At 35.8% G+C, this 27,382-nt stretch overlaps 1 protein-coding gene and 1 pseudogene across 1 annotated transcript; both read right to left on the bottom strand.

The window, feature by feature from the left end:
* Nucleotides 1-643: 643 nt before the first annotated feature.
* On the bottom strand, nucleotides 644-26,503 carry LOC114512767 (scavenger receptor cysteine-rich type 1 protein M130). The gene is made up of 17 exons (XM_028531823.2): nucleotides 26,351-26,503; nucleotides 24,896-24,982; nucleotides 23,560-23,880; nucleotides 20,294-20,614; nucleotides 14,622-14,942; nucleotides 13,697-14,017; nucleotides 11,479-11,793; nucleotides 11,067-11,381; nucleotides 10,597-10,689; nucleotides 10,201-10,515; nucleotides 8,765-9,082; nucleotides 7,785-8,093; nucleotides 7,172-7,195; nucleotides 6,863-6,970; nucleotides 5,595-5,690; nucleotides 4,708-4,823; nucleotides 644-847 (listed from the first exon to the last, which is right to left on the bottom strand). Exons 1-16 carry the CDS (start codon nucleotides 26,394-26,396, stop codon nucleotides 4,738-4,740), a joined length of 3,396 nt encoding a protein of 1,131 aa, XP_028387624.1. The 5' UTR covers nucleotides 26,397-26,503; the 3' UTR covers nucleotides 644-847; nucleotides 4,708-4,737.
* On the bottom strand, nucleotides 1,146-1,258 carry LOC114514315 (annotated as a pseudogene).
* Nucleotides 26,504-27,382: the final 879 nt, after the last annotated feature.

The raw sequence follows: 27,382 nt of genomic DNA, 5'->3' as shown, positions 1-27,382 counted from the left end.
CTTAAGCCCTAGATGCCAGAAAAGGAGGCATGCAATCCTTGAATTTTGAGAAAGGGTTAAAAATCAATATGCATCTAACACTGATGCAAATTGAACAAGTTAATAGACCCTAAGCTGAGTGTTGGACTACTGGAACTCATTTTAAGTGTTGTTTTCTCTTTATATGAAACACCAATAAATGATTTTTAGTAAAATATTAATTTTCATTACATATAAAAAACATAATTTATGCACTTATTTCAGCCTCAGTTTCACTGTCCTAACAAATGAGGAAATGAGCCATTGAATGTTTGTTCTCTTACCAGCTGGTGTTGTGCATTTTTGTCAGTGACCAGAATTACAGAGACAGAAAACAATTAAAGAATGCATTAAAGTCATACCTTGCATAGGTAACCATATATTATTAACAAATGCTTCAATAATCACTAACTTTCCCTCTCTAGAGAAAACTAAAGGAAAAATAAGTTTGTTTTGATTTGATAATAAGAAGAAAATTATTACTTAAACCAAACTATAAAACATGCATTATATGCAAATGAAAACATTGTCAAATGAAAAGACATCACATTATATTTATCAAACTCTAAAAAAGTCAGAAAGCTCACTCAGAAATTCATAGTAAAGAACAAGAAGTTAAGACAAGTTTAAATCACCAATATTCATTTTATTTAACCCCCCGAAAGTCTTATATACAATTTTAGCAGTCACATTCATCAATTTAATTTTTATAAATTCAGCAGCAGTCTTTGGAATACTAGGAGAAAGAGGACTGTATTGTGACCCTCAGTGAACCAGATGAATGCTTGCTCCATTCAATAGTCCAGGTCTTCATCAGGTATCTTAACGGCTGAATTAAAGCCATAAATAGAAAAACTGTTACTTTCTTCTTCACGTGCACATGCTTAGAAGAATTGCATTATAATATAATGTAATGTATTTTATTACCCCACACACACTCACTCACATACATTTAAAAGCACATTGTTTTCCTGAATGGAAAACTTAAAGGCAACAATTTTCACACTTTAGTGTACATAAGGATTATTTCTATAACATAAACTGCAGTGGTACCCAGAAATGCTATTTTTAAAATAACCCCCCCATGATTCTGGAACAGTTATCCATAAGTGTTTACTCTTTAAGAAAAAGGTTGTTTGAGCATTATTTATTATACCAGAATAATATTCATGTGTTTGAGATTATAAACTGATAAGAATAGATACTACACATGATCTTAGCCAAAAGGCCAAGAAATGATCATGTGTTTGAGATTATTAATCAAGTCATTCATTGTCCTCAGTTTATAAAGTGTTAGAATTTATAAATATTTCTTTATTCATATACATGTATAATATTCTGGATACAAACATTATATTTGAATATATATTCAATAATATGAGCACATAGATGGAATATTATTGCATTTTATGGGTGATTTTTTTTTCCTTTTTTAGCTGCCTGCACCATAATTTTCCAGACATTACCCGATTGATTGCCATTCAGGTGACTGGCCTGATTGCCATTACCTGATTGATTGCCACTTTGTTTCCAACTTTTGCCACTACTAAGAACACTACAAAAAAGAACCCATTATATATGTTCTTACATACTAGTATATTTATCTGACTGGAAAAAATTCTCAATGGTAGAGTCATTGGGTTAAAAGATCTGTGAAGTAGTTATTTAAATTTTAAATAGAAGTTTCCAGGTTGCTTTCCCCAAAGGCTACCACACTTCTTATTTCCAATAGCAATGTTTGAAATTACATTTTTTTTCTGTATTCCCACCAGCAATAAATATTGGTGTTTTAAATTTTTGTTGCTCTGATTGATATAAAGTGACATATGATCATTAGTCATAATTTGAATTGTCCAAACATACCGGTGAATTTCAGAATTTTATTTTTTCTTTGTATTTTATTTTTTATATTGATTTTAAATTAAATTTATTGCAGTGGCATTGGTTAATAAGATTATGTAGGTTCAAATGTAGGTTTCTATGATGCATTTTGTGTATATCACATTGTGTGTGCACCACCCAAAGTCAAATCATCTTCTGTCACCTCCCTTCACCCTTTACTACTTGCCCACCCACTTTTCTCTGGTAACCACCATACTGTCATCCCTGTCTATGAGTTTCAGTTTTATATCCCATATATGAGTAAAGTCATATGGTTCTTAGTTTTTTCTGCCTGATTTATTTCACTTAGCATGATAATCTCAGGGTTCATCTATGTAGTTGCAAATGACAGGTTTTCATCTTTTCTTATGACTGAGCAGTGTTCTACTGTATACATGTACCTCATCTTCTTTTTCCAATTATTTATCAGAGGACACTTTGGTTGTTTCCATGTCTTGGCCACTGAATAGTGCTGTAATGAACATTGGAGTGCATATCTCTTTGCAAATAAATGTTTTCAAAATGTTCAGGTAGATACCCAGAAGAAGGATTGCTGCATTGTGTGGTAATTCTATTCTTAATTTTTTGAGAAAACTCCATATTGTTTTCCATGGTGGCTGTACCAGTTTATATTCTCACCAGCAGTGAATGAGGATTCTTTTCTCTCTACAACTTCCCCAACAATTGTTGTTATTTGTCTAGTTGATAATAGCCATTCTAACATGTGTGAGGTAGTATCTCATTGTAGTTTTGATTTGCATTTTCCCAATAGCTAGTGAAGTTGAATATCTTTCCATGTATCTGTTGGCCACTCATATGTCTTCTTGGGAGAAGTGTTTGTTCATGTCCTTTGCCCATCGTTTAAATTAGATTGTCTGGTGTTGAGTTGTTTGAGTTCTTTATGTATTTTGGATATTAACCCCATGTCGGAGTTTTTGTTAGCAAATATCATCTTCCATTTAGTCAGCTGCTTTTTTTGTTTTGTTGGTCGTTTCTTTTGCTGTGTAGAAGCTTTTTAGCTTGATATAGTCCCATTCATTTATTTTTGCCTTTACCTCCTTTGCCTTTAGGGTCAAATTCATAAAAATCTATTTATATAAAGTAACATACAATCATTAATCATAAATTTTAGTTGCCCATACATAGTGGTGAATTTGAGCATTTTAAAATGTCTGTTTGTCATTTGAAATTCATATTTTTATGGGATTGAATTGTTTCAGTTTCTCTTTTATTTTTTCACATTTTTATTGTCATTCAAGTACAGTTGTCCCCATTTTCCCCACCACCAATCCCCCCACCCCAGTCATCCCCACTTCCCACCCTTGATCCTACCCCTCTTTGGTTTTGTCCATGTGTCCTTTTAAAAATTGTATTTATTTATTTTTACAGAGAAGGGAGAGGAGGGAGAAAGAGAGGGTGACAAACATTGATGGGAGAAACATCGAATGGTTGCTTTCCACACGTGCCCCAACCTGGACTGAATCCACAACCCGAATAAGTATGTGTGTACCCTGTTTGGAATAGAACTAGCAATCTTTCACTTTGCAACATGACCCCCATCCAACTGAGGCACACCTGTCAGGGCTGAAATTCATTTTTTTATGAGTTGTCTTTTCACAGTTTTCCTAATTATCCATTAGATATTGTCTTTGTCTTGACAATTGCTAAGATATATATGTATGTACAAAATTTACATGTAAATATTTACTCTTTTCATTAAATATACAAGTTACAAGTGTTCTCTGTGTCTATATATGATATTAACACTTTATATTTATATATTTTTAAGGTTCCAATTTTTATCATTTGGCTCAATCTGTTTTTCTTATATGTCATATATACTATTTCTATAAAAACCTTTCCTTTATTATGTATCATTTCTAAATGTATAGTCCTTTCAATATTGTTTTTGAAAAGAATAGAAAATGCACCCACTAACTCATTTCACCATCTTTTCTTTTTGAAGTATAACTTAGCAAATTTCTTCCCTTATTTTTTATTGTTATACTTGCCTCATAAAAGCAAATTATAAAATTATAAAATGCAAAAGCTCCTAAAATACAATATAAACATAAAATGTAGCAGATAAGACCATTCATTGTAGGGCTCTGTACAGCCTTTTCATCTTAGGTTCTCATCACTTCCCCTTTCTTCACATAACCTCTCCATATTCCTACTTATTTCATTAAATGATCTTGTCTTTGTTAATAGCATCTTTAATTTTTGTACCTTCAGTGCACAGAATTCTACTTGTCTCCATAAATGTGTTTAATATGTTTTTGAATGAAAAACTTATGTTTCCCAAAGGTGTACTTCTCTTTTATGCCTTTATATTTTGTATGTATTTTGTCCTTGCCCTAAAATAGTCTATCTTCAGTCATCTCATGTTTAACTTGAACATTACATCTTCTTCACAATCTCCCCAAACTTTCTTAAGCAAACTTTCTATATACCTATAGCATCTCATAGTTACCATAGCATTATACAACCATAAATATGTATTATTTCTTTCCCAAAATGACCCCATAATATCTGTAAAAGATTTACTCATATTTATTTACCCAGTGTCTCCTTAGCTCCATGATAGACCATTGTCATGGCTTAGAATATATATGCAACTGAAAGGTGAACAAGTCATAGTAATAAAATCTGTTATATTTTCTATATATGAATGTATACACATAAACCTATAATCATCTATATGGAAATATATGTGTATATACATTCTTTCTAATACCAGAAGAATTATCAATTTTCCAAAGGAATGTACTTATTTAAAATGATGATGAATAAATTTTCCTCACTCACCTCACTGGGTTATAATTCTCATTTTCCTTTTCAGTGTACTTCAGAACGGTCCCCTAAATTTTTGGATGTGGAAATGAGTCCAGCTGCATTAACACCATCTGACTCATTGAAATTTTCTAAAAGAAAGAAAACAATTACTGGGAGATAATCAGACCTCCCCTCAAGTGCCTTAGAAGCTCTTTGAACATTTAAAAACACTATCTACAATTAATAAAGCAAACAAATGTGATTTAGGGGCACATAAAGTCTTTCCTATGCCTTAAATATGTTCTGGGCATAGTTGCAGCAAATACAAATCCCTTGGACTGAAGAAGTAAGGCAGGCCCTGTCAGAGGGTAAGAACTATTGAGAAGGCATTCTTGGAGTCAGAAGTTGGAGGACAAAGAAAGAAGCATCATGTAATGGGAAATAAGGTTAGTCCTGTCAATAGTGATGGCTTCTGATGGGATAAAGATATAGAAAGTTCAAACTTTTAGAATTTTAGGGAAAATATGATAAATATCAAGTTATAGAAAGGAAAGTAATGGGAGTGGGAGTGGAAGACAACATTAAAGAGATATATGAAAAGTTAAACTACGTTTTAGAAGATTAATTTGTGCTTTAATAAAATGACGCCCAAGTCATAATATTCTACTATATGGCTCTTTGTATCTCTATCAGAAATATAGATCTCTTAGCCAGTGGGCTCCCCATGATTGCAAGTTTTATGTTCTCTAAGAATTATTTTCAGTTCATGCCCACCCTCCTCCTTATATGCATCATAAGCTCCCTATTACTACATGTTTGAGATTTCTTTCCACTGCTATGCCAAGTAGAATACTTCAGCCTCAACTGCAGATACTGGCCTGAACCCCAAGGCTATATAGCCCTTTAAAGAACCCACAGACCTGAGAAGTTCAGCGGGTCCCGATCATCTGCTTTCAGGCTGGAATTCATCTCCTGGTATTGAACTTGGTGAATAAAATTGTGTCCTCTCAAAGAAACTGACATGAGATATCCTAAGTTAGAAATCAGCAAAGTAATAATAAAACTTTCTCTCCCTCTCTGTGCTTTTTCCTAAAAGTGCAAATATACCCAGTCTTCATTCACACCCTTGTCTTTTTTTCATCCCATTTCACTACCAAGCTAAACCTACTGCCTTCATAGAACAACCCAGTTTCTTCCTTCAAGGCAGCCAGCTTTTTTTCAAATTCACTGGAACTTTTTCTAAAATCTCTCTAAAATCTATTTCCCCTTCATTCTCATTATAAAGTCTTTTTCACCTTTCATCAACTATTTCAAAATGCCATCCTCATCAATAATGTGATCTTCCTTCTATCCTTCATACATCATGTTGTCAAACAGAACTCTCCAGAAGGCTGCCTGACTATTGCATTTCCCTATATAATACCCTTTAGTGACTATTCATCTTCTCATGGAATATAGAATTTCATAATCTCTTCTTTCTTCTCCAGCTTTATCACTATTCCTTGAGCTCAAGTTTTACTCCCCCTTGAAACAGCAAATGTGGCATCCTTTAAGTTTCTCTTCACTTGTCCATAGTTTTCTCTTTCCCTGTAATGCACTTCATCCAGTTCTTTGAACTGTTATCTTAAAAATTTGTCTCAAGTGCCTCCTAGAAGCCTCTGATAGTCCTCTTTTCCTTTCAGTTAGTCATTCTCTATGTCTCTTTTTTCCTTATTTATATGAATGTATAATACTACATTGCAATTTATTTGTTTACATATGTATCTCTTCCACTAGACTTGAAATTCTATTAAAACAACAACAACAACAACAACATTTGATTATCCATGACAGTATCTTTGGATCCTAAGTACACTGCTAGACAGAACAGTAAAATCAGTAATAAGCATATAGTAAGAGAAAATAAATGGGCAGTAAAAGATTCACCTTAGCCATATAAGCATATTTATTCTAAATTATCAATTCCATAATGTCACAATTAAATATAAAGATGGAGTGTAAGAATCATTAATACAACCAAAGCTCTTTTCCTTTTCTGAAATCTTGTTCTCTCCTTTTTGAGAAACTGCTAAAGCCTCATGTAGGGTCCAGCTTTCTGGCTATTTGATACTCAAACCTAACATTTTTTTTTATCCCAAGAACATTCTCATCTCATAAAACATTAGAAACACCATAATTTGTCTCAGACCTGTAAGTTGTTGTAGCTGTCTTCGTTTCTTAATCCACAAGAGGAGCGTGATGAGACCGACCAACACAATGGCCCCAAGGACTCCAAATACAACCAGGAGTGTGTGACCTAAGCACAAGTAAATATCATAAGAAATGATGTCAGAGCTAGAAGAACTGGGTCTGTAATTACTATCCCTTTCTTAGGTCAGATTCAGAATTGCTGAAGTGAATTTCTTATCTTCAGAATTTCTGACCTAAAGTCTGTTAACAAGAAGGATTCTAAATAATGCAGACAATTGGTCCCATGTTCATAAACCCCATGATATACCTGAAGCTTTTGGTGGTTCTTCACCTATAGAAGAAAAAGAGAAGGAAACTTAATTCTAAGAGTAATATATAGAACAAATATTTCTATTTCTGTATACTTAAAACTTATATACTGTTATTAGCCAATAAATTTAAATTTAATTTAATTCAATGTTACCCCAACAAATTTAATTTTAAAAGAAGAATTTATAAGACTTGGAGACTGACTGGGGAAGGGGATAGATGAGAAGTAAAGGAAGAAATTCAAACTGGAGATGTGGATGGGTGGGGGGACCACTTCCTGAATTAAGAAATATAGGTTTTATTGAATTTTTTTAATTTTTAATTTTCTATGTGAATCTTTAGTGCCTCTCAATCAATGAAACTACTTGTTCCCACCTAAACTTATGATCTCTTTCTCTTATTTCCCTCCACACAGAGACACGGATAAGTAATATGCTTTTCCTTGGTGAAGGGCAATGTAGAACAACAAATATTTTCATCATTTCTTCAAACTGAAACATCATGATTCTCTCCCCACTAGATCCCTGTGTTGACATACACAATGCACTTGACTTCCTGCCCCTTCTTTGTTGCCTGAGATTCCAAGCTTAATCTATTATGCTGCCACTTACCTGAGCATATCACAGCAGCATCTTCCTTGTGCCCACAGTCACTGTGTCCCCAGGATTTGACAGGACAATCCCAAAAGGAAGATTCATTTCCTTTGCACTTCACTTCATTGAGCCATATGGGCCCAGTCCCCTGACCAAACGCCGCCTCTTTTAGTGCCTTCAGAGCTGAGCCACAGCCCAGCTGTCGACATACCACCTGAGCATTGTTAAGGTCCCAGGAGTCATCACACACCGTCCCCCAGGAACCTCCATGCCAGATCTCCACACGTCCAGAACAAGCAGTATTTCCTTCTTGAAGTCTTATCTTGTCTGAAAAATCAGAGACCCCCTAGGTCATTTCTGAGAAGTCAAAAACCCCTCATAGGTCACAGGGGAAAAGAGATAGTTGAAACTCTTTTTAAAACTCTATTTTACAACTTTACTATTTAATGTGCATTTAAAAGTATTTCAACAAAATTAATTTTTTCATGAAAGTACATGTGCTTTCAGCAAAATACTTCATACTGGAGATAAGAACATTAGTATGACTCAGGAAATGTCAAAAGAATAATGTTAACATTGCATAATGTTAATTTTTCTCAAATAGAAAAGAGCTTGGGAGATTGCCAGGTACCTAAAAGTCTTCTTCCAGTTTAAGAAGATGGAGAATGGGGAATGACTGCTTCTCTCTTTACATTAGTATAGCAAGATAATATTTGAAAGAAAAATTGGAAAGGTGAGGTACACCATTCAATAGTCAAATACTGAACCACATATATTCTGCTCCTCATTTGTTTACATTTATACCGTGGGGAGTATAAATATTCTTTGGAAAAATGATATCTGATCTTGGAAATATATAGGTCAAATTAAATAAAACCAATGATCCCATCCAGGTAGAATAGGTTTTAAATAGAGTTTACTCATTCCTACTTAAGGAGATCAAAAGATTCTAATGGAGTCACAGAATGGAATTTTCATGTAGGCCAACAAATACTCACTGGCACATGTGATCCAGGTTTCCTCTGAGGGGTTTGGCAGTCCCCGCTTCCATGGAGATGATGGACACTTCCATAATGTGTCAGGTCCTTTTGGACACTGAACATTGTCCACCCACATGTGCCTAGATGTTTTGGTTGAGGATGCAGGGATGATGGTCCCTTTGTCTGCACAGCCCAGTTGTCTGCATACCACCTCCACAGTGGTTGGAGACATGTTACTCTTGCCAATGCTGCCCCAAACTCCATTGTAAAAGAGTTCCAGACGCCCTGTACAGGTCTCTCTGCTGGTTTCGCTGCTCAGTCTCAGAGACATGAACTCTGGGGTGAAATACAGAGTTAGTAGTTTCACACATTCTCTGACAATTCACAAGTCTCCCTCCCTTTACTGTGATGTGAGAATGACTTCAAAAAAAGGTGTGCTATATCAATTAATAATAATCCTTTAGTAACTTCTGGATGATTTAGTAGATTTAAGTAAAATATGGTATTTGTTCTATACCTTCTGCTTTCGTAGTCTTGGGTTTTGTACTCAGGTACTTCATTAGAATGCCACCAATGATTCTAAGTTGATTCTCAAAGCCCTTTACTAATTATACATTTTGGATTTTCTCCCTAAATTATTATATTTTATACTCAGTAATGTTATTCCATTCATTTTTTACAACTATCCTTGACAGTTAAAATTTAGTGAGATATTCAGGCACTAAAACTAAGACTTTGTGCATGTTACCTTAAAATGAAATATTTTCCTTTCTGACATGTCACAGGTTTGCTGCGTATGTTCTCTCCTAAATTTTTGTCATTAAATGTAAATGATATCAAAAACACTCCTGACATATGGAATATTTTATTTCTCTAAGTTATCAAATCGTAATACTGTTTTTCCCAATACATAACAGCTGAGCACATTTTTCCACTTCACAACAGTTTTTAAAGCTTGCCACATATACAAAACAAGATCAGTGGCCTCTTATGGTAATTTTTGTTCCCATGACAAAAAATTTCTCATTATCTGTCATAAAAAATTACTTGGGAATGGTAATTTTCTTTTTCCCTGTGGAATGTAGTGCTGATATATTTCTTCTTGTCCCTTTAAATCTACTCCTTTATTAAGGAGTAGATTATCAAGTAGTACACTGAATCCTTACCCAATATCCAGCTCCAAATATATTTATAAAAGAACTTTCATTATTAGTTTTGTTGTCATTTCCATGATATGTAAGATCTTTTCTGAATTTTTCTCCTTCTGACTTTATACCACCTTGGTTGGTGGCACTAATTAATAAAATCTATACTTCTGGGACCCTTACTCTCACAATAGTTTCCTTTTTATCTACTTTTCAGGGAATTCTCACAGATTAATATCCCCCACTACCCTTTGTCTGACCTCAGTCTTTTCATTCATAATTGTGACCAGAGGTTATGTGCAGACTTACCTGAGCAGATAACTCCTGCATCTTCTTTATGCCTGCAGTTGTGCCGTCCCCAGCCATGTGAAGGGCATTGCCAAATACGAGCTTCTTTTCCATTACAGTTTACCTCATCCAGCAAGATGGGCCCTGTTCCTTCCCCAAAATAAGCAGAACCAGTGGCATTAATGGCCACTCCACAACCCAGCTGTCTGCACACCACATGGGCATTGCTTAGGTCCCAGCTGTCATCACAGATGGTCCCCCATGAACCCTCATGATAGACCTCTATTCTCCCAGCACAGCGACCACCTCCATTTACTAGGCGAAGTTGACCACTGGCTGGAAAGAGAAAGTAAAATATTAATAAAATGCATTCCTATGGATTGAGATCATTTTTATAGACTGATCACTGATTCTCACCTATGCAGGCAACAGCACTTTCTTCTGAAGTGGGAGATCTTGTTGGGTTCAAAGATGATGAATTGCATGGAGATAGTGTCTGACTCTGGTTTCCTGCAAACATCAAAGTGCTCAGTCATACAAGGTAAGGTGAGGAAGGGAGGGCAGATGATGTGTTAGATAAATGAGCTGAGGATAAACACAGCTTTAGAGAAAAAGGAAGGGGGGTGAGTCAACTAGACAGGGAATTCATCAGGTGCTTTGAGAAGGGCTGGCACATGATAACCACTAGATAACTATGAGGTCCATGAAAATTAAGTTTACACTTTCTCTGAAAAGACAAATGAGGTTAATACTCTAGTATATTTTTCATGACCCCTCACAATGGATCTTTCCCTTTTACTTATGCTCTTCACCCCTATATGTACACCAGCTCTTAAGGCACACCGTCATGGGAGAGGCTCATCACTGGCTGCCCTTGATTCTCTTACCTGAACAGATTACAGAGGCAACTTGCCCTGATGAACATAGTGATGCACCCAGGGCAGTTACAGGGCAATCTCCCATGTGTTGCTCAGTTCCACTGCAGTGAAACATGTGCCTCCAGATCTGACCATTTCCTTTCCCAAAAGGTGCTCCTTCTGGGGTAGAAAGAGCAACTCCACATTTAAGTTGCTGGCACAAAACGTGGGCATCTTCCATTTCCCAGTGAGAGTTGCAGAGGGGTCCCCAAGTCCCTAGAACCTTGAGTTCCACTCTTCCTTCACATTTGGACTTGCCATTCACCAAGCGGATTTCTGTGTATCCTGGAAGGAAACAGGGCTTTAAAAAGATGTCTGTGATTACCTAACCCTACTCTCTTCAAGGTAAAGGAACAAATTGAACATGTTCTCCAGGTCTTACTTGAGCAGACTACTCCAACATCTCTGCTGTGGCTACAAGTGCTGTCTGGACGGGGTGCTACTGGGCAGAGTGAAAGATGGGACTCATGTCCCTCACACAGGAATTCTTCAGTCCAGATCTGTCCATTTCCTTGTCCAAAGTAAGCTCCTCCCAGAATAGAGATGACTGTGCCACATTGTAACTCTCTGCACAGCACACTAGCAGCTTCCAGAGAGAAGTCAGAGTCACAGACAGAGCCCCATGTGTCACCATGTCTTACTTCCACACGACCAGAGCAGGGAATATCCCCTCCAACCAGTCTGGGTTCCCTGTGGGCTGAAAAATATTATTTCAGTGAGAGATAAAACAGTTCAAAGATCTTCCTTCACGATGGAAGGAAGGAAGGAAGGAAGTGAAGAGTGAGAAAGGGGGCCACAGTGCTGAGTGATTTTCCACACTCATTCCTTTTGGCTTTTCTGTCTAGAATTGGGCATAGGAAATTCTAGACCCCCCTATTCCTCATTAGATCAATTCATCTGAGAGAATTCTGAATCTCTGCCTCCTAAAGCCAACCAGTCCTAGAGGCCTGATAACTTTTTCCTTTCTGCATTTTCCCTATGTTCATAGCATTGGAAACCAGAGATAATGTGTAAACACTCTATCTTTTAGCCCTGTGCTCAGTCCTCCACCTACTGTAATCTGAGGTTGGCCCCAACCTTTTCAAATGGTTTTATGGAAAGACTTTTTATATAGTTCCTGTTTTCAAAATAAACATCAGACCTCTTTTTCCCCTTTGTTATCTGTTGCATTTGATACATGAGATACTTATTTCTCCTCCTTTCTGTGTGACAGAACCTTTCATGAATTCCCTGATTGAAGGTTCTACCCTCAACTATCATCTCATCAATGGACATCTCTTAACTGCCAATAAAATTTTCCATCTATACTTTTCTCTTTAAATTTATATTCATAAACATATCTACTCAGACATCTGGACCACAGGGTATTCAAAATTGAATAAATTATGCATTGAATGCCCACTGCATTCTTTATTCAATTAATGATATCTAAACCAAATTAGAATGACCTGAAATTAAGCCACTTCTTTATCTTCTTTAAATGTAATAGTGATAGTAGTGGACATTGAGTACCTATTAATATGGTATTTTATTAAGTATTTAACAAACATCATTTTACTCTTACAGTTGCCTTAGGGAATAGTTATTAACATCATTCCAGCTTTGCAAATAAGAAAATAAACAGATACAGTAATTTGCTAAATTCTACAGCAAGTTAGAGAAAGGCTGGGATTTGAAGGTAAACAGATTATTGCAGAGTCTAGGATCTCATTCTCACAATAACCCTGCACATTAAGAAAGTCACCAATCTCTGTCAGTCCTCCAGCATATTTCTTCTGCATATTGTTGCTATTGCTTTAATGTAATTTATCATCATATGTCATGTAGTCCCTGCAATAGCTTCCTAAATGGTCGCTTTGTTTCTAAATTCTTTCTAATAAATCTATGACATGATCACAACTATATTAATTACATTTCAAGTATTTTCATGTGATTTCTTTGTCTTCAAGATAATTCAATGTATGGGGGGAAGGGGGGAGGGTTGGGTGGGTGAGCTGGAATGGGAGTAGGGGGGAGAAAACTGTACTTGAACAATGATTAAAATAAAATTAAAAAAAAGAAAATTCTAAAAAAAAGATAATTCAATGTTTCTTTACTATTTATACAATAATTTATCTTATCAACAAATATTACTAAGCACCTCTAATACTTTAGGCATTTAGGTGGGTTTAAAATTCTATTACAGAGTTCAGTCTATTAGTGAATACAGATAATACTAATGCTACTAATAATAATCATAGCTATTTATTGATCATTTGATGTATAACTCTTCTAAGATAGGTGGTTTTGTTACCACAATTTTTCTTTTGAGGAAATTGCAGCACACGGAACTTTGGTAAATTCCCCAACATCTCCCATCTATTAAAATTAAGGAGAGATGATAAACACTAATAACTTAGCATACTTTAAAATATTCTATGATATTACCTTAAACTCTTAATATCTATTACTTTATCAATAATATCTGATACCCTAGCCTACAGATGCCTCGGCATACCATGCTTTTTCATGATTCTGTGCATATGCAGAAATTTTTCTGTCTACTTATGATGTACTTCTCAACCTGAAATCAAACTTCATAAGACATTTAAAAGTCTTACCTGAGCAGGTAACTTTGGCTTCTTCATAATGATCACAGGTAAGTCCGCCCCACTGCCAATTCTTGCAGTTCCAAACAGAAGTTTCATTTCCAGTACAGGCGCTTAAAAAGAGCCACATGTTTGATGGCTTAACTTTAGAATAACTTTGATAGGATGTTTTGAGTGCAGATCCACATCCCAGCTGCCTGCATATCACATCAGCTTCTCTCATTCCCCAGAATCTGTCACACAGTTTCCCTACTAATTTCTGAATTTCCACCTCTACTGTCCCAGCACAGCGGCTGCCTCCTCCTACAAGTCTCAGATCCAGATCCGATCCATCTGCAAAAGAAACAAAAACTTAGGCCATAGATACATGTAGAGGTTAACTTCCAAAGGATTTTTTTAAATCTTGCTCCTTTCTAGATACCAAGACACTGGAAATTATGGCTTACCCATCTGATGGCTTTTCTCACAGATAGTATAGATCATAAATTTGGTTAGAAATGGGATTATAGTTTCAAGTTTTAACACAAATTGTCAATGGCAGAAAAGTAAGGACAAGAAAGATATGTTTTAAAAAGAGCTTTATCATTTTGTGTCTCAGAGCTCTAGGTAGATTTAGAACTTAATAGCAGTTAGAATAATTATTACAGAAAACAGTCAGACAACCCCCTAAACTAGTCAAATAAAGAAATGTGTATACATAGATTCAGAGATGACTGAAATCATTGTAATGCCTGAGCAGTTTTGTGCTTGAAGATTGTCATTTAAAATAAAGTATTTTAATGAAGAAAAGAAATATGTTAAAGTTTCATCACAACTCTAAAAGAATTCCTAACAAAGAAGTTATTAGATATTTCTGTCTCTCACATTTCATACCTATTCTTACTCCTAAAAAAAATTTAGGTTCTTCCTTCTCTGTTTTTGTTTTGTTTTAACTTACCAGAGCATGTGACACCAGCATCTTCATTATGATTGCAATAATGCCTTCCCCATTCATTATGTCTGCATTGCCAAACAGCAGATTCATGTCCAAGGCAGGAAACACTGTCGAGCCAAATGTGTCCAGTTCCCTCACTGGCATTAACTCTACCAATGCCAGTGATGGCAGTTGGGCATCCAAGTTGCCCACATGCCACAGCAGCATCATTGCTATCCCAGCCATCATCACACACTGTCCCCCATTCTCCTTGGAATTTCACTTCTAATCTTCCTGAACATTTATTGGCTCCATCTACCACTCTCAGGCTCAGATCTGTTCCATCTGTAAAAGGGACACAAAACAAGTCAATGACAAAGAAACAGTAAGAGACCTCTGATCAAGATGGCAAAGTAGGTAAAGTTTGTGCTCACCTCCTCCTATGATTACATCAAAATTACAACTAAATTAGAGAACAGCCATCACTGAGAAACACCTGAAGACTAGTTGAATAGAAGTCCTATAACCAAGGATATAAAGAAGTCATGTGAAGATTGGTAGGAGGGATGGAGCTGTGAAGTGGGTATGTCCCACACTCACAGTGTGGCAATTAAGAATCAGAGGGGCATTAAAAAAAGAATTAGAGGGATATTTTGGCTGCAGAGGTCTCCCTGAGGAGCAAAGAGTCCCAGACCCACTTTGTGCTCCCCAACTCAGGCTATCAGTGTTGAGGAGAGGAGCCCCCACAACATCTGACTGTGAAAACTAGAGAAAATTGTGTCCATGGAAGACAATGAGCTGCCAGACACTGAAGCACTGCAGGTCAAAAAGGTCTAAAGGTCTATATACAGACTCACTCACTTACAGTCAATAACTATAAGCTCTAGTGTGAGGGAAGCATCTTGAAAAGCTCCAGGGATATATGGGGAGAACTAAATTGAATTTCAAATGAGATCTAGAGAGTTCCCCCAACTCTCTCTGGGAATGGATGTTCCTTTGTTGCACTCTCTATCCACCCTGCCTGCCAGCCACATGCAGGTGGGTATGAAATCTGTGTTCTCCAATAATCTGGATAACACTATTCTGTGCCCTGGTGATTCCCTGAGGCCCCCCTCCCAACTCACTCCTCTGGTCTGAGCCTTTTCCAATGACTCCTCCACACAAGTGGACTGCCTTGACTCTCAATGTAGACTTTACCCAAATCACGTAAAGGTCCACAAACTCCAAAGAGTAGCTGCAGTCAACCTCAGCTTGCTAAGAGGTCATAAACCTAGCACAAGTGGCGAATGGCCTTGGTCTGCACTGTAACTCCTGCCAGGTGGCCCCAAGCCTCATATAAGTGATAGCCAGTCTTGGACTATATTGTAACTTCAACTAAGGGACCAAAAGCCTGGCCAAAGTGGCAGCTGGCCCCAGTTTACATCTCTCCCAAACACCTCCATGCCCAGGACAAGTGGCAACCAAGAAACAGATCACTTTGTAAGTTCTACCAAGAGGTTCCAAGAAAGGCATAAGTGGCAGATGACTTTGGCCACCATAGTAGCCCCAACCAAAAGGCTCTAGAAGTAACACATCCATTGTAATTACAATAATAAAAAACAAAAAGAATGACACACAAACACACATAAAAGGAGTAAAAGATAATAACAAAAACAAAAACGTAGAGGGGTAAGTAAAAAGGCAGTGATTTCAGAATGCATCTGAATTTAAGCAACCATAATAGACTTTTAATGTAAACATTGCTTGGTATATACGGAGCAAATGGCAACCCAAACCCCAAAATCTATGAAATCCAAACACAACACTATAACAAGTCATCAACATACAAGAAAAGTAAACAAGATAATAAGAAAGGAACAGAACTGCAAAAACAATCAGAAAATCATTAATAAAATAGCAATAACTACATGCTTATCATAATTACTTTAAGTGTAAATTATGGACTTAAAACCATAGGGTGGGTAAATGAATAAGAAAACAAGACCCATAAATATGCTGTCTACAAGAGACCCCCTTCAGATTGAAAGACACATACAGACTTAAAATAAAGGAATGGAAAAAGATATTTCATGCAAATTGAAATGAAAAAAAAACCTGGGGTAGCAATATTTATATCAGACCAACTAGACTTTAAAAGAAGGGCTATAAAAATAGACAAAGAAGGGCATTTTTAATGATAAAAGAATCAATTTAAAAAGGGGATCATATCTCTTATAAACATCTATGCATCCAACGTAAGAGCACCTACATATGTAAACCAAATATTGATGGACATAAAGGAAGGGATCAACAGTAATACAATAATAGTAAGGGATTTACTACTTCATCAACATCAATGGATAGATTTTCCAGACTGAAAACCAACAAGGAAACAATGGCCTTAAAAAATACATTGTACCAGGTAAACTTAATTGCTAGTTTTAGGACATTTCATCCCAAAGCAGCAGAATATATATTCTTTTCAAGTGCACACGGAACGCTTTTTAGAACAGACCACAAATTAGGTCACAAAACAAATCTCAATAAAAAAGAAGATGGAAATGCAAATCAAAACCATGATATCACCTCGAGCTTGTAAGAATGGCTATCATCAATAAATACACAAACTAATTGGATATAGAGAAAAAGGAACTCTTTTGCACTGTTGGTGGGATTATAAATTGGTACAACCACTATGGAAACAGTATACAAGTTCCTCAGAAATTAAAAATGGAATTAATGAAATTAATGGAATTAATGGAATTTAATGGAATTAAAAATATGGTAATATTACCCAGAAATTCCACTTCTGGCTATTTGCCTAAATAAATCCAAAACACTAATTCAAAAATATATATACATCCCCATGTTCACTGCAGTATTATTTACAATAGCTAAGTAATGGAAGAAACTTCGATGTCTGTTGATTAGATGAATATATAAAGGAAATGTGCTATACATGTACAATGGAAAGAATAAAAAGTCATAAAAAGAATAAAATCTTACCATTCACAAAAACATAGAAGGTCTTAGAGGGTATACACTAAATGAAGCAAATCAGACATAGACAAATACCATATGATTTCACTTATACATGTAATCTAAAAACAAAATAAGTGAACAACAAAACAAATTCAGATACAGAGAACAAATTGATGGTTGTCAGTTGGGACAGGTTTGGGGGTTAAGTGAAAAAGGTAAAAGGGATTAAGAAGTACAAATTGGCATTATAAAAATAGTCACAAGAATATTTAGTGCAGTATAGGAAATATAGTCAATAGTGATGTAATAACTATGTATGGTGTCTAATGAATACTAGACTCAAAGTAATTACTTTGTACACTATATCAATGTCTACTTACTATGTTGTAGACCTGAAACTAACATAATATTACATGTCAACTGTAATTGAAAAATAAATTTAAAAAAGAAATAACAAGAATAAGGGGACTGTAAATAGCTGTATCTGAAATGAGTTAAGGAAAGTGGAAGATAAAAGTAGAGCTAGAGAAAATGATAATACACTATTATTGAAAATTATTAATGATGACCTGAAACGAATACAATATAATGTTGAATATAAATTATAATTAAAAAATAAAAGTAAAAATCACATGAGTACAAATGAAATAAATATTAAGAAAAATAAAATAAAAAATTATTAAAAATGAATGAAGGAATACATCAGGCAAGACGACAGGACTTTTCAGTATAGATAGCATGCACCATAGGGATAGTTCCTAACAGGAGGTCCAGGGGCTGAATTTTATCTAGTGATATGCTTATTTGACCACCAGAGTTTTTGTTGGAATTGTTTGTTTTTTTTCTTGTTAAATATATATTTGTAAGTGTTTAGGTGGTACCCACACACTCCAGTTTTCCTCTGTACTCAACACTCTCTTTTGCCTCTGAGTGTATTACCTACCCACACTACCTGGTTGGTATATGCCTGGCCCCTTTGTGACCACTTCCTCGGTTTTAAAAGCAAAGAGAAAAGACACCTAACCCTTACTGTTTTCACCTTCTCCCAATCAGCATTCCTCAAAGAACAGAAGTTAATTCTGAGTAATATCCTATAATAAATAAATTGGGTTTTTCCTTTGGCAGTTTTAGTTTTTGTTGCAACACGGTCTTTTCCTATGATTCCTCAGCATGTATAAAACACATTGAGAAGAAATGAGCTGATTGGAGACCTACAAACACTTCGATGGTAAAGGAAATTTAAGGAATAGACTGTGTTTTTTCCTACCCCAAATTCTTTTTATTTTCATCAGCTAACAAAATCTATATTTTCTGTAGGAATTCCATTCTTTGTGGCTCAGCTAATAGGTGCACCACTGTTCAACAAGAAAAAAAAAACCAATTCAAGAAATTTAAAAAAAGACCCAGAACCCTGATGGCATTGCCTAAGTGCTAGAATTCAACATGTATTTCCTGAATTTTTCAGTTTTCTAAGTCAATGTTTTCTTACTTTAAAATTAATTTGAATTGAATTTCATTCATTCCTCCCCCCACCAAAAAAAAGATAGCTGGTGAATATAGAGACATTTTTACTTTAACTATATTTTCCTAAACATTCATTGGAGTTCAAGACATACTAGGTCTTCTTCAAACTAAGAAGTCAGTGGAACCTAATCAACAAAGCAAACAAGCAAGCAAAATATAACCAGAGACACTGAAATAAAGAAGAAACTGAAAGTAACCAGAGGGAAGGTGGGAGGGGATAATGAGGGGAAAGGGGTAAGGATAGTCAAGGAAAATGTATAAAGGACACATGGACAAAGCCAAAGGGGGATAGAATCAAGGAGGGGGGAGGTGGGGATGGCTGGGGTGGGGGGAAAATGGAGACAATTGTACCTGAACAATAATAAAAAAAGAAAGAAAAGAACTCAAAGGAAAAAAGGAGAATGTCATCGCTGCACATACAAATCCATTATCCCTGTCCCCTGATCAAGTATGAAAGTCTGTAGACAGACACAGTGACTGCTTATTATACTTATACTACAGTAGTAGCATAAATGAGATTTTAATAGGAAAATAACAATTTTGTTTAATCATTTGACTCTGTAAATTTGAAGTAATAGTTTGGGAGGAGATGGGTTAGTGTGGCTAAAGAAGGTACTTTTGTAGGTAGAGGATAACAAGAAGGGTGGTAGTGTGGGGGCATCAGAAGTGGTGACTTGCTTTTACAACCATCCAGAAAGCAAAATTTGCTAGTTAAGCCATTTCTTCTTTTCTTTTCTTTCTTCCTTGCTTTTTTGGGGAAGAAGGAGATTGAACTATTTTTTAAAACTTTTTATTTATTGATTTTAGAAATAAAGGAAGGGAGAGAGGGGAAGAGAAAGACCAATTTGTTGTCCACTTAATTATGCATTCATTGGTTGATTCTTGTCTGTGTCCTGACATGGATCACAGCAACCTTGGTGTATAGGGAAAACATTGTAACCAACTGAGCTACCTAGCCAGGGCTGGATCTAACTCTTGTTTAAACTCCTCCTTCAACCCTCATTATTTGAATCTCAATTTCACTGTTCATCCTTCTCCCCTAATCTATTTTAATATCAGTTACCTTAAAAACTCCATGGGTATCAGAACTAGAACCTGAAATTAGGTAATGATAAAGCAACAAAGGAAGCAGACTCTTACCACCCCCTCCTTTTTTTTTTTTTTTTTTCACCCTTTCTTGGAGAACAGAACAAACCCAGATCAGTCCTTACCTAAGCAAATCACTCCGGCATCCTCAGCATGATCACAATTATGCTTTCCCCATCCTTGGTGTTTGCAGTTCCAGAGAGCTGACTCATTTCCATTGCATACAAGATCATCAAACCAGATTGGCCCTGAACCTTCTCCAAAATTAGCTGAACCAGAGTAACTGATAGCACTTCCACATTCAAGTTGTTTACAAACCACAGAAGCATGATCTCTGTTGAAGTTATCATCACACACTGTTCCCCATCGTCCTTGGAATTTGACTTCTATTCTGCCTGAACACCGGTTTCCTCCATTCACCAGTCTCATCTCCAAATCAGATCCATCTGGAACAAAGAAAAGACCAGAGTCCTAAGTGTTATTCACTCAGAAGTAGGTTTAGAAAATAAGATTCCCAAGACACTAAAATTTCATGCTTTCCTTAAAATGGTGCCTCTTTTCAGATGCTGCCCATCCTCACTTATTGGAAAATTTTAGTCTTTTAAAAATAAACTAACAATAAGAACTTTTATCTACATCTACTTACCAGGAAAACTGTTTTACAGATTAAATTTACTTTCTGTTTTGTTTCCTTCCTTTACTAGGACAGAGTAAATGCTATTTTTTTGGTAGAAATAATAAAATTGACTTGAAATATTTATTTATAAAAAAAAAAAAACTTGATCTTATGCCAGTGCCAGGCTGTTTTGATTACAGTGACAAACTGACAGTAACCAAACAGGAGGTTGGAGGGGATAATGGGAGGAAAAGGGGGAAGGGTTTTCAGGAACATCTGTAAAGGACACATGGACAAAATCAAAGAGGGGTAGGATCAAGAGTGGGAAGAGGGGATGGCTGGGGTCTGGGGGATTGGGGTGGTAAAATGGAGATGACTGTACTTGAACAATAATTAAATTTAAAAAAAATTTTAAACTTGAAAAAATAAAATTGGTTCACATACAAAATAGTAAAAATGACAAATTGGTAATTTGTTTAACATTTAAAATCTTTATTTTAATCTTTATTTGCAAACAATTCAGAGCATGAATAATTGTCTAAAGTTGAACTTGAAATTAGAAAACAGGAAAAAGCAAAAATAAAATGCATAAGCATGCATAATGCAAGAGCATCCTGTGGTATACCAGATTAGTAAAAATTGAGGACAAAAATCTATTAAAATAATTCATTTCTTATAAATTTCCTGTTCAAAGGTTTTCATTTTTCCATCCCCAAAGTATCTAGTATCATTTTTAGCAAATAACAGCTGTTTCATTAACAAAGTATTCTCTATACACTTTCTGTTAGATTTTCTGTGAGAACTAAGATATCCAAGAAAAGGAGATTTGCAATGAAATTTTGGGACACATAACAAAACCAGTTTATTTTGTCAAAATATTTAGAAGGCACCTTTTGAAAAAATAATTCAATTTTAAAAGCTCTAAACTCCAGGCAAAGACCTCTATTTAACAAGACTTTTGATCATGAAAAATTAATAATACTTTACAGATAAGAAAACTGGGGTTAGATAATTGGCCCAGGATCAAACACTTAGGATGTAGGGGCAAAGAAACAGCAGTGTAGCACCAGAATCTATTCTCCTTACTGTTAGGCTGTACTATTGCCCCTGGGCATGTGATAATAATAAAATCTCCCAGGAAGCAGAGGCTCTGAGGATTGAGCATTAATCAGAGTGGAGAATCTCAGAAATGCAGACTCTGAAATCACATGAAACCAGTAAATTGAGTGGTTATGCATTGCTATTATTATGCACCAGTTGCAGGCTTATATGTGTAAACTTGTAAAAGCAAGTCTGAGTAACTTCATCCTGAGGCATTAAAAAAATAGAAAATGAGTTAAAAGTACTGTGTGCTGTCTCTTAGCTTAGAAACTCAACTCTAAAAAGAGCAATAATTATGGTGAGAGCTTGGCAAGATTTATGATGATTTTTAACTTTGCTGTAGATGTTTTATGTATATGTTACTATTGCTTTTCACTGCATGATTAACATAAAAGACAAGAAGAAGGAGGAGGAGAGGGAGGAGAGGAAAGAGGAGGAGGAAGTGGAAGGGAAAATGAGGGAAGAAGGGGGAAAGAGATAAGAGGGGAAAAGGGAGAAAGAAAAGAGAACTGAATTAAGGTAATGAGAAGCAGTAACCCATGAGAAACCTAACTAATTTTTAACACCAAACAATGTATCAGTCAGTAGCTTTTCATCAAGTTCTCAGGAAGTGAAGTTTAGAAAGATTTAATGACTTGCTCAAAATACTGGTATTAATGAGGGGCTGAGCTGGAATTTAGTCCCGCACTTTTCTAGATACTAGCCTGAATTGTTCCCATTACACCACAATGCCTGGGTGGAAGTCAGTTCTTTCTAAAATCAGTCCTATGAAAGACATGGTCTCTAAGAATGAGGCTGGGAGGTGAGAGGGCCGCATAAAGTTCAATGAAGTGAGCAAGAAGAAATGAGAAGCCCAGAAGCCCAGGAATCTGAATTGGGTAAGAAAGGTGACCTTAGGATTTGTCGGCAGAAAGGTTTGAGATGATTTTATTAATTATTGTAAGGACAACTGAGATAAAACATAAAATGATTTATAAATTAAAACCATCACATAGCCCTGGCTTGTGTGACTCAGTTGGTTAGAGAGTCATCCCATTAAACCAAAGGGTTTTGGGTTCGATTCCCAGTCAGGGCACATGCTTAGATTGCGGGTTCAGTTGAGGCCCATACGAGAGGCAACTGATTGATGTTTCTCTCTTACATCTATCCCTCTCCTCCTCTCTTCCCCTCTCCCTAAAATCAGTGAGCACGTCCATGGGTGAGTATTAAAAAAAATGCCACTGGAAAAAGCAATTATACTTTGTGATACAACCTTCTTCCATAAAGAATCAGTTTTTAGAATGTTTATTTGATTCAGTAAGTTGATTGTTAGTGGATGAAATGTTAATAATTTATGAGTCAATGCATGAAAGCAGCATTTCACTGGGAAAGAAGACAAGGAATTAACTTAGATATCATGATTTTTTATATAGAAGTAGGAGGTCATAGTAGGATTACTGCATATAAAATTGAAGCCAGTCATTTCCTCACTGATAAAAGTGTTCAGAATCTCTTTTAATTTATTTTTAATGTGAGCTTTGTCATGTGTTTTCTGGTCTTTTAGAAATGGATTGGGTGATTTTATATGTGGACTTGATTGCATGCAGAAAACTGGCTCCTTTTTGTTTTTAACCCATCTACATATTTTTTCCCACAAAGCATTTTATGTCAAGAGTTTGACTTATCAGGTCTTACCTGAACAGGTTACTCCAGCATCCTGTTGGTGAGTGCAATTATGTTTTCCCCATCCACTATGTTTGCAGTCCCAGAGAGTTGATTCATTCCCTCGACAAAAAACATGATCCATCCAAATGCGTCCAGAGCCTGCACTGAAATTAGTCCATCCAGTAGCTTTGATAGCAGTTGGACATCCTAATTGCCTACAAATCACAGAGACTTCATCCATGTCCCAGCCAGTATTACACACAGTTCCCCATTCTTCCTGGATTTTCACCTCCACTCTCCCAGTGCATTTGTTTTCACCATCCGTTAATCTCAGCTCCTTGTCAGTTCCTCCTGAAACAATGGGTAAAAACAGCAACTGGTCAAGATCCAAAGAGCAAGCAGAGAATTATTATTTTTTAGATTATCTATTTATTTTCCAAATCCAGGTTTGAGAAACATTCCTGGACCCATCCATGGTGCAATAAGAGAATGCTATTTCATAGGTATTCAAATACAAATATCAGTATCACAGCTTCAAATTGAACAGTGGCATAAACCAGTAGAGTAGCACAATTCTATATATATCCTTGTTTTATGGCTGATATTCTTTATAATGTCAATTTATATAATCTTCATGGAGAGTTTACTATTTCAATAAGATAGTACAAAATTTTAAAGGGATGAGCTATGTAAGTTTCTCCAAAACCCCAAGATCAGTAGAAAGAAGGCTGATAGTGAGGACGAAAAGACCAATTACAAGGAATTTTACACTTATTTCATATATATGAAAGATATTGTGTTTTAAAAAATACTAGTTGAAATTTGACAGAGATGTATCTATTTAAATGGAAATTGAGATAGAAATACTTTCTTATTATCTTCTACCACAAAATAAATCCCCTCTCCCCTATGCTCCTTCCAAATGTTTCAGCTACCACCTCATGATTATTTTAACTAACAGAGAAACTGGTATATACATCTTGTCTCCCTCAATACAATTTTAGATAAGTTTTGGTACTTGAATTTGCTGAAGTGTTCCTAAAATTTTCTCTTGTCCCAATAATTCTGAGGTTTCTCTTCCTTTCTATTGTTCCCTATTTTTTAGTTAGACATTATTTCAAATTTTTAGGTATAATGCTTTTATTCCCTGTAAGAATTTGTTTTATTTGGTGGGATCTGGGCTATTATTTTTTGTACTTTTGTGTGTGTCATATGTTAGGTTCTTATTTGGTGCATTTAATATCTAACCCTTTGAAACCATGAAGTATGCTTTTAGATGCTATTGGCCTTCAGGGGAATTATTTGCTTTTCAATGATTCTTGTCAGAGTGGTCTAAGGCTTCAAGTATATTCAACAAAGTACTCACCAAGAGAAGCAGTGATCAGAGAGGCACTAAGAACTGAGACCACAGCAATAATGAATGGACTGAAGTGGACAAAACATCTCCTAAAATCTGAGGAAAAAAGAAAGAGGGCAAAAGTATAGTCTTCCCAAAGAGACTTCGGTGAAGGCAGATGGTTTCAGAGGTTTGAAATTAACAAAGAAGGTCACACCAAAGACAGAAATCCTTCCTTTTAAGTAGCAAAACAGACAGAAAAAATTCATACCCAGGATCATACAGTCTCAGTGAAATAGCTTTGAAAACGTTTGTGTTAGTAGACATCCTAAGGGTGGATAATTCTAAAATTTGGGAGTAGAAAAAGAATTTCAGGAGCAACCTTAAAACCTGAAAAATTAAGAAGGCATTAATGAAACTTAATAAAAAGGCATTAATGAAAGTTCTTCCTGAAGGTACAGAGCAATATTCAACTAATGTTCCCCTCCCCAAGCCTACCTGATCCACATTGTTATGTGGTAAGTTCCATCAGGTTGGCTATAATTTCACTGGTACCTGACACAGTGCCTGCTAAATAATAGCTGAACAATACATTGATGGAATCAGGTAACAATGTTTACATATGAAAAACCCAAATATTGGATCTTGTCTCCAAATACAGTATAAAGTGCTCTTAAAGCTACTAGCACTTTAATTTCTTCTTTCTACACTAACCTAACAGTAATTTAAAAATAAAAGTGCTGTCTCCTTGGCCAGGTAGCTCAGTTGGTTAGAGCATCATCCTGACACACCAAGTTTGTGGGTTTGATCCCTGGTCAGGGCACATACAAAAATCAAACAATGAATGCGTAGATAAGTGGAACAAGAAGTCGATGTTTTTTTTCTCTCTCTCTCCCCGCCTTCTTCTTCCCAACTCTCTTTCTGAAGTCAATAAATAAAAATTAAATGAAAATTAAAAAGTAATTTTGCTGCTGTAACCATGGAGTACTCACTTTGGAATAAGTCACTGAACTTTGCACTTATAATTTATGCTTTCATGTGACATATTACAATTCAAGAAAAAACCTTTAAAAAAGTAAAAATTCTAAATGAGTTTAACACATCCATTTAAATCATACAGTAGATTTGAGCACTCAGAGGCGTTATTCTAAATTTCTTCTAGATAGTCAACTTTGAATTACTATTCATTCCTACATATTCTATCTTTTATAACAAGTATAGTTTTCATACTCAGTAGAGTTTAGTTAATTTCAGTTCTTAATTTCATCTCAGCAGTTTTACAAAACTGATAGCAAATCTAATCTTTATCATGTATCTTCAGTTTAGAATCTATGATAGATGAGAGGTACTGCCATATAAACATGATGCCTTTTTCCCACTCCTTACTCTCCTGATTCCAATCACTATTAAATCAGATCCACTGACTGTCAGGAGAATGTTCTGCTCTGTTAAAAAATAAGTGTAGAATAAATAAGAAGCTTTTACCAGGAGATCCAGAGTTTTCATGTGGAACCATTCTGAATTTGTCCATTCCAAAGTCTTATGATTTCTAAATCCTCTTGTGTCAGTCCCTAGAAATGTTCTCCTAAAGAGAGGACCACCAAGAATTCTAAAAATCATCTCACTTCCACAAAGAATCATAAGGCTACATAATGTAGGTGGAGTCAACCAAAAAAGGGAAGTCATTAAAAGAGTGAGATTCCCTTTTACTCATGTGTTTTTTTAAAATATGGGGCATAAAACAGCCAAAAGAAATTGAGAAAGGTTCACCATAGATTTACAAAAATTAAAGTTAACTCATATATTGTTGAGTTAAATATTTCAAGTTTCTACACTTTGTTTTACCATCAATTTTCAACCTTTTTCACATCATGGAACGTGTAAACTAACTACTAAAATTCTTCAGCAGACCAAAAAATATATTTTTTTGCCAATTTGACAAATAATAGGTATGATTCTGATTCATTCTCGCTAGACTGCTATTATTGTGTTGGTTGTTACCATTGTTCTACTTGATAATCTAGGAAAAAAATGTCAGTGCCCTTATTCTGGAGGCTTGGGGGTGGCACTTCAGAGAGAAGTGAAACAAAGTTCAAGGAAGAAAAGAGAGCCAGGCTGCCTCTTTCCAAGAGTATTGCTACACCACCAGAACCATGGGAGAAAAGCTGTGAACACCCATGAGTCCCAGGTCTCAATGTGGACTCCTTATAATTTTAGCACCAAGGAGGTGTTAGGCATATACTTGAAATTTATTATAGTTGTTTCAGTCTCACACAGGAGGAAGAGCTGACAACGTGCAAAGCAACTGGAAAAAAAGGCAGTATTCCTGACTAAATAGTCAGGTATTGCATGTTTTAAATTTAAAAATTCTTGCAAAGCCCTGGCTGGGGTAGCTTAGTGGATTGAGTGCGGGTGAACCAAAGTGTCGCAGGTTCGATTCCCAGCCAGGGTACATGCCTGGGTTGCAGCCCATGACCCCAGTAACCGCACATTGATGTTTCTCTCTCTCCCTCTCTC

This window comes from Phyllostomus discolor, chromosome 2 (genome assembly GCF_004126475.2).
Source record: "Phyllostomus discolor isolate MPI-MPIP mPhyDis1 chromosome 2, mPhyDis1.pri.v3, whole genome shotgun sequence".
Taxonomy (NCBI): Eukaryota; Metazoa; Chordata; class Mammalia; order Chiroptera; family Phyllostomidae; genus Phyllostomus; species Phyllostomus discolor.
Note: the sequence above shows the minus strand (reverse complement) of the source record. Positions and strands in the feature narration are given on the sequence as shown.